The sequence below is a fragment of the Meleagris gallopavo genome, chromosome 1, assembly GCF_000146605.3.
Source record: "Meleagris gallopavo isolate NT-WF06-2002-E0010 breed Aviagen turkey brand Nicholas breeding stock chromosome 1, Turkey_5.1, whole genome shotgun sequence".
Classification (NCBI taxonomy): Eukaryota; Metazoa; Chordata; class Aves; order Galliformes; family Phasianidae; genus Meleagris; species Meleagris gallopavo.
This window is the reverse complement of record NC_015011.2, coordinates 66,916,611-66,924,640: the sequence shown is the minus strand read 5'-3', so window position 1 is coordinate 66,924,640 and position 8,030 is coordinate 66,916,611. Positions and strand designations below refer to the sequence as shown.

The 8,030-nt window shown below is 39.4% G+C and overlaps 1 protein-coding gene across 2 annotated transcripts in view; it reads left to right on the top strand.

Annotated features, from left to right (window-relative positions):
- Nucleotides 1–8,030, top strand: part of LRMP (lymphoid restricted membrane protein) — a 52,837-nt gene that overhangs the window by 14,228 nt on the left and 30,579 nt on the right. For both annotated transcript variants that reach the window (XM_031555277.1, XM_019616800.2), the window contains exons 2-9: nt 440–1,058; nt 1,753–1,863; nt 2,607–2,787; nt 3,018–3,094; nt 3,179–3,257; nt 4,288–4,446; nt 5,623–5,740; nt 7,132–7,182. In XM_031555277.1, the coding sequence (XP_031411137.1) occupies nt 467–1,058; nt 1,753–1,863; nt 2,607–2,787; nt 3,018–3,094; nt 3,179–3,257; nt 4,288–4,446; nt 5,623–5,740; nt 7,132–7,182 (1,368 nt within the window). In that variant the 5' untranslated portion in view covers nt 440–466. The remainder of the gene's footprint in view (nt 1–439; nt 1,059–1,752; nt 1,864–2,606; nt 2,788–3,017; nt 3,095–3,178; nt 3,258–4,287; nt 4,447–5,622; nt 5,741–7,131; nt 7,183–8,030) is intronic.

Below are 8,030 nucleotides of genomic sequence, written 5' to 3'. Positions count from 1 at the left end.
TCTTTTTTTTTATTTTTAATTCCTTACCCTCCCTTTTCCCCTTGGCATGGTTACAGAATCACTGAATGGTTTGGGTTGGAATGGACCTTTTAAGATCATCTAGTTCCAACCCTCTTGTTATAGGGAGGGACACCTCCATCTAGACCAGGTTGCTCACAACCCCATCCAGCTTGTCTTGGTTATTGTATTTAAGAATGAGTAGAAAGATTTCAAAATGTATTTCTTCCTGTGTTTCCCACCCCTTCCAAATCTGCAGCACTTCTAGTTCCCTGGGGAACCACATGTTGTAGTTGAAGGCTGCTGTCATATCTGGTATGAGGACTAAGGATTTTCACATCCCTTGATACCAAAGCTTTGAGCTCTCTGCTCAGTGAACAAGATGGCACTAAGGATGTGTGCCCATTGTTCTGACTGTTACATCTGTCCTTGTTCTTTTCAGACACTTTGCAAGAGTGGGGAATTGATAATGTCTGCAGAACGTGGTGCTAACAAACGGCATCACAACCCAGTGGACAGTATATGCAGGAAGATCAAATCAATCCAAATGATGGATCAAGTCTCTAACCCTGCTTTGCAAATACCAAAATTTCAGTCTCACAACTTTGATAGTCCACAGTGCAATATCAAAAAAAATCTAGAAGAAATACTGAAGAAAAGAACTTTCAGAAGTCGTAATAGTACCAGTCCCCCCTTCTTCAGTCCCAGCAGTGACAGTGTTTTCTCTGCAGACTTCCAGTTGCTGTCACCTTGTTCCAGACGTATCTCGGACTGCAGCTCTGCAGATGCTACGTACTCTGTCTTAAAAAGGGAAGAGAGGACTAGCAACACATGGTTGCCAGTATGTGCCATGGACAACTGTTCTCCACCTTACTTCACATCCAGAGAGGAGAATGCCCAAAACCAGCGTGCTTTAGCAAGCATTGAATCTGAAGATGTGCACCGCAAACAGAAGTACATGACGTCCAGTCCACATTTACTGTTGTTTGCATCTGATAAAAAGTTGGAAAGTCCTGCGATCCAGCCTCCTGTGCCAAAGAGATTATCTCTGAGTGAAAGAGGTAAAAGTTCTGGAAACAAAAGCTTCTGAATATATAAACTTAATGCTTAAACAGATTAATTTCTTTACTTTTTAAATGGGTAACAATATGTCTTAGGATAAGTCTAACCTAGTAAGTTTGTTAAAAAGCTGAACGCAATCTCATTTTTTCTCCCTGAGAAATGTGAATCTCAATGTAAAACGTGAATAAAAAATACTACTTCAGACTTCTTGATTCCTTGTTGAGGAGAGGGGGCTTTAGCTATCTGTATAGTCCACCTTTAATATAAAAAGATCAAAGCATACGTATGGATTTTTTTTTTATTCTTATTATTGATGTTTTGGGCTTGTTGTCTCAACCTGACCGAGAGATGAGAAGATTGGAAGGGAAGAAATAGAGACTTGGCTTCATAACGTGTTCTATTTATGTAATATTTGCCTTAAGCAAAGGAAAAGCTAGAGTTCCCAAACGTGCATGTGTGGAAGTAGACATGTAGGTTGGTTCCCAAATTCAAATCCTCAGCTATCATCAGTTTTCCTGCTGTTATTTGTTGTTTGGTTTTTTTTTGTCACCTGAAAAAATGCTTGTTGTTCAAGCTGTAGTATGCTGTGCAGGCTTATGCTATTGCAGAAACAATACTGCAGTTAGAAGGTATCATGCATGAAAATTACTATGAGCAAATAAAGATGGATAATGACAAACTTATTCTTCACAGGACAGAAGCAGTCACAGGGCTGCAAAACTGATGACATGTATGATGTGAGCTTGATCTGTGAAGAAGACTTACTGACCACCATATTCTATGCGTGTGACATTAAACATACAGGTTTGTCAGTGCTTTTTGTTGCTGTTTTTCAGCTTTCAGCCAATACATTTTCAAAACTAAGATCGTGTTACAGCTTGGGGCCTGGTAATCTGTGTTATGTTTAGAAAGAGTAGCTGCCTTAGTTAGGTGGCTGTGTATGTGGCATATCATATAATCGTGTCTCTTTTATACGGTGCATCCCTTCCCTTCTCCCCTTATTTCTCCTCCACCCCAGGTAACTTGCTGTACAGTAGGCAGAGCAAGTAGAGGAGCAAGCATTTCTGCCAATCAGCCATATTGGAAATGACCCCTTATTTCTTACAGAGTGTTCCCCATTAGGAAAGAACTCTGGGAAGCTTCAGAGCAGGAGGTTATTCTTCCAAGTTCCATCTCAAACGTGACTAACATTGTTAGACAGAAGAGTCCAGCAGAGTAAGATGATGTCAGTCACATATTTTGCTCAATTTGATGAGTGGCCTGAATGCAGTAACACAGCAAATAAGGCATGTTTGTTCTTCTCAAACTGAAGTCTGCAGAATTAGTAACTTAACTTTCATGCTTCTGCATTAGGGGAAGAAGGAAAGAAAAATAAACAGCAACAACAAACATTTCGTTTGAGCTGTAGTGACTGATTGCTTGTCTACAGCTCTAGAGGGTAATTTTGTGTTCACTAAGGCAGATCAGTAGGAGGCCCTCTTGCAGCTTTTTTTCATTAGCCTACTAGTCTTCACAGTCTGGTACATGGTCCAACATATCTATTTCAGGAAAAGTAGCAGTTTCCAACATAGTGGATTATTTGAGACACACAACAAGTCGAGGACTAGAAGACAGTGGTCTTGAAGAACTGTGCAACATGCTCGACCCAGATCAGAAAGATGTCTCTGTGGACCTTGAAACGTATCATGCCATCATGAAAGAGTGGATTGAAGACTGTAAGAGGAAGTGGTAAGAGTTTCTTATCATTTTATCTCAAATTTTTTGTGAAAATGGGAGAGTAGAAAGTTTTCCTGTGGTTTGTACTTCCTGTACTTTGGAACATGTTCATGAGGTCCAGTCATGACCACGAGGTGGGGTGTGTTTGGTTGAAAACTTTAAGTGTTACTATTTGGTAGGCAAGATCAACAAGCTCCTCTTTCATACTCTTGGATGTGACTCTTGATGCGCCTGTATTTCAGGGATGATAGTGCTACTGAAGAACCAACAGCAAGCATAGAAGACCTGGAGTTTAAAGTACATAAAAACACTTTTGAAGGTGCAGACCACTTTACTTTCTTGAATAATATCAGAATACTGTGTTTTTATTCCATAACGAATGGAAAAATGAAATCTTTTTCAGTAAAAAAGACACCTCTTTGGATGAATGTTACGTCAGGAAGCTTGGAGGCATTTGGGGGTGATGTGTCCAAAGGAGACATGTAAGTCTGTTAAAGCAGTTCTTTTGCAGAACTTAGTACTCTTATCCTTGGATTACTTAAGAGAAATTCCTAGAACCACTGAAGCTGATGGTTTCGAAAACTATTTTGGTGGAAATCCTGATGCTCTTGATAGTGCCATATTCTTCCTCACAGCTTCTACTCAAAGTGAAAAACAGTAGTAACTTTCCCTACTGGTATCTTAGTCCTTTTGTGTCTGTCTGCCTTCTTAATTTCCTGTGATCAGAGTTTTTCTGAGAGGGAAAATCATGGGTTTTGTTTTTTCCATTTTAAATTCTCTCTTCCTCTTTCCTGAATTTTTTTATTTTTTCCCCAAGTTCTTAGGTGCATGATAATAGAAACTGTTATCTCCTGAAAAACCTGATCATTAGTTTTGCTTAGGTTATTTGTTGATTAATAATCATGTCTCAGATTTGGATTAAGTTGATCCAAAGAAGTACTTAATGCTGGAATTTTCAAAGATTGCTTTTTGCATTTTGTGTAGTCACGAATCTTCAGATCTACTTTCTGACACTTCTCTCATTTTTAGGACCTCAGAAAAGTGATCCTTGTTCAAGTTTCAGTTGAAAGTGTAGTTGCAGGGTGGTTTTGGAGAAGTGAAAGGACTCAGAACTCAAGAAGTTAGAAGTATTAGCTAAAGCCTAAGAGTGGGTAAAAGTGAAGGCTGAAGGTGCTGTCCTGCAGGCATATGGATGTGACACTCACCTGGTGACGTACTTTCATTGTAGGGAGTTAAAAACACTTCTTAAAGACAAAATATTTGTCTAGTGCTAGTGTGTGTGGAGTTCTAGAACTTACCTAAACATGATTTGATACTTTAGATTTTGACTGCAAATGGCTGTTCACTGCAAGCATTGAAAGTCCTTTATGAGCCATCATCTTGCCCCTCTAATTGCTGCCACTCAGCTTCAGGACTTTAAAAAAAAAAAAAAAGTCTTAAGTTAGTCACTTTCCTTGACTTTGTTGTTTTTTTTGTTTGTTTGTTTTTCCTCTGGTTTTGGTACTGAAACAGGGAGACGTCCGACTTGATAACCTGTGTCGCAGACCTGCAGTACAACAACCTGAAGCTTCAGGAAGAGAACAACAAGCTGAAGCTTACCCTGGAAGCTGTGGATGAGACCAACAACAAATTACTGGCAGATAATGAGAATTTATGCCAACAAATAAAAAGGTGGGAGACCCTGGCACCATCTGTTCTACTGTGTAATGTAATGTGGGTGGATCTATATTCTACCTAGTAGTCCAGCCTTGCTTTGTGCTTGCAGCCTCACTAGTGCTTCATGCCAGCAACTTTCTTGGCTTGATATTGCATTTGTGAGGCTTAATCCTCTTGCCTGATTGTTCTGCTCTGTACCTCCTGGTCTTTATTAAAACAGTTACTTGTTTTTTTTTTTAGCCTGGTTCTTGCAGGCTGACTTGCAACTAGGCAAACTTTTAGAGTAAATATAAATAAACTTGAAGGGTAAATAAGACTTTCACCCGGTCACCTCAGTTTTTAATGTTACCAAGAGAAGAGTTATGCCCTGTAAAGTTTCCAGTTCTGTGCTCCGTTTTGAGGGGAACTATTCATTTTGCTTGCTGCCAAGCAGGGAGGAAATCACTGTGTAAGAGCTATTCTGCTAGTTCTGTGAGGAACTAAAGTATGTTGTCTCACTGGCAAGTATTGCTGCAGCCAGAGGAACCATCAATGCCATGAGTATAGGGCTACTTTTAGTGAGTTGATAATGTTCACCTTAGCCAATTAATTCAAATGTGATGTAGCTATGCCAACTGTCAAAACATTCCCAACATCTTCTGGGGATATTAAGGCGACAGGCCTGCAGCACTGCTGGTGTGGGATGTGTGCCCTCATGTCAGACTGTCTGCTTTGTGATGCTGCACAGCGCAGGGCTAGGCAGAAAAAGGGCTTTGCCACACTGACTAAATGTATATAGGCTAGGGTATCAGGCTGAGAAAATAACATGATACGAAGCTTATCCTTGAAAACTGAATTGAAATGGCTTTCTTATCTTCAATACTTCATTGTTAGCAGAGCAAAAAAAATTGAACAAGTTAATCTGGTATTTGACTACAGTAAACTAGATTGGTAGATGAATGCAAACAAAAGCATACTGTCTTTAGTGCTATGTCTGCTTGGGCTCTCTTCCCTTATTGCAAGTGTGGAAGAGATGTGATAAAGCAGATAATGAATCTGTGAGCCTTTACTTAACAAAGCAGAGCCGGTAACTTTTGTTAAGTATCTGTGCCAAAGAATAAGTCCCAAACAGCTTCTAAAAATACAATGTTCTTAGTATGTCAGCCCTATCTAATGACCACATGTAACTTGGATTTATTTCCCTCCAAATAGCATCCAGCATTCTGTGCTGAAAGCCAAATCACTGGAAGAAGAACTAGAAGAAGCAAAGAACAACCTGAACCTTTTGGAAGAGAAGGGGCAGAAGATACTTTGTCAGAATAAACAGCTGGTAGGTGCTCTTACTTCTCAGGTGATGTTGCACAATTTCTCATGCCATCTGTAACACTGACGTGACCATTCAGACCATAAAAACTCAGTAATATGGCTTTCCCTTTGTCAGTAGGTACTGAGGCATTTAAATATGTTCAAAATGTGGCTTCACAGTATTAAGAAAACACTGTGAAGTTATTGTATGGAACTAACATAAACTGGGGTAAAGATTTAAAAGGGTCAGCCTACCATGGAAGTTGACATTGAGAGCTGTTGTTAATGATAACCACACTGCCATCATTAAGCTCCATCTAATTTAATGTTTGCAGTGTTCTGCCAGAAGTTTAGGTGTTGCACTTTTTTAAAGAACCATCAGGGTGAGAGGCTCTGTTCACATGCACACACAAAGGAGCTTTTTTTTTCAAAGTCATCAGTTGGGCTCTTGGAATTATCAATTATGAGCTGGTACCAATAGCAAGGGCCCAATGGACATCTGTCTATTCTGACCTGACAGCCAGAAGCCAGACAGCATCTCTCATACAGCACAAGAAGCCCACATGAAGGCATTTGAATTGCACACTAGATGTCTGAGTGGCAAAGCCCATGTGATTGTAAGATATGTAAAGCATCAGAGATGTTGATGCTGCAGCAGCTTTAGCAGGTGTCACTAGATGCCAGAGCACAGTCTGGCTGAAGAACATATTTCTGTGTTGCTACCATCACAATGTTCAGTGACTTCTGTCTTGTTGCATGGGAGTAGCTATAAAATTCCACAGCTGTGTGCTGCTGTTGGGGCACAGTATTTAGATGGGCATTTACATGAAAGCAAAAAGAAGTCCATGCAGAGGAGCTATTCTGCTCCGCTGTGCATGCATTTCTTTTCTGTTTTCTGGTTTGGTTTATACAGTCTCCTCCTTGTGAGGAGGAGATAGAGTAGGAGAGAGAAATATGAGAAGTTCTGTAGTTCTGCTTACAAGACACTTAGTTATTGTCCCCTGAACTGTGGAGGCACTGAGTAGAACACTACTATTCTTCTTCCTTTGAAATGGAGGCAGTGATGGAGAAATATAATATGACACACAAGGTTTTCAGACTTGTCTGAACTCAAACATGAGCATAACTACCCTTGCTTTCTCTGACCTTGAATTCCTTCTTCCTATCATCTAGTGGTCTAAGTTTTATTCTGATTTGAACTGTTGGAGTCACTCTGAGTTCAGCTAGTATAGAAGCTGCATAAGTTTCAGCACTCCCTGTTCTTCTCTCTGAGACAAAGGAATGCAAAGAGCTTTGTGTGGGCCTTATGTGTTTGTGCTCCAATGCTTTTGCTTAGTTTGGCTTTGGATTTTGAACTTGATGTACTAAAAATGACTGTTCTGTTTCTTTTTGTTTGTTTTTTTTTCTATTAATCAGGAAAAAGAAAATCAATCTCTTCTCATCAAAATAGCTTCTCTTCAAGAAGAGGTAAAATAAATAATGACCTTGCAAGTACATGTTCTTGTCTAGCTAAAAGCTCATTACTAATTACTAAATTTTTGGTGAGGCTTTGAAGCCTGATATGCTAATTGGATTGTCAAGATATCTTATGTTTAACAAGAATGATTTGCTGTAGTACTCGTTATCTTGAAATTGTACTATGCTTCAGACTTTCCACTGGCTGGACAAGCAAGAGTATGAGGTGGGAAGCATGAGGGCATGGGATAAAAGCAGCTCTTGACTTTTTTTCAAATTCAGAGTTTTAGAAACAAACTTCAACTAAGCTTAGTTTGTACAGTTATGAATACACTAACTCGATATCAAAACAACCTCCAGTTAACACTTTTTGATTGATACTCACTTCTGTAACTCTCCTGTAAGATCCAAAGGAGGAGTTCTTTATGGAGCTGTAGTTCTAAGAAATATGATGGCTGGGAATTCCAGTCCCAGATCAGTCCTTGGCCAGTAGTGGATCCGCAGGAGGCTAATGGAGCTCTCTATAGGCTGTTTGTTTGTTGTTTTTTTGGTGCTTCTTTTCAGAGGGGAGTTTTTAATTCTTACTTTATAGAATATTTACTTAGATAAAGAACTCCTTGTCAGATGATAAAATTTTAATATTTGCTTACAGACTGTACTTGTATGGTATTTAAAGTGAGATTACAGAAACAGATCATAAAAAGTAATCTAAAAATATGGTTTTGGGAATCTATCATCATGCCAAAATATAGAATCATAGAATCACCAAGGTTGGAAAAGACCCACAGGATCACCCAGTCCAACCATCTGCTCGTTACCAATAGTTCCCACTAACTATATATATATATACACACGCATAT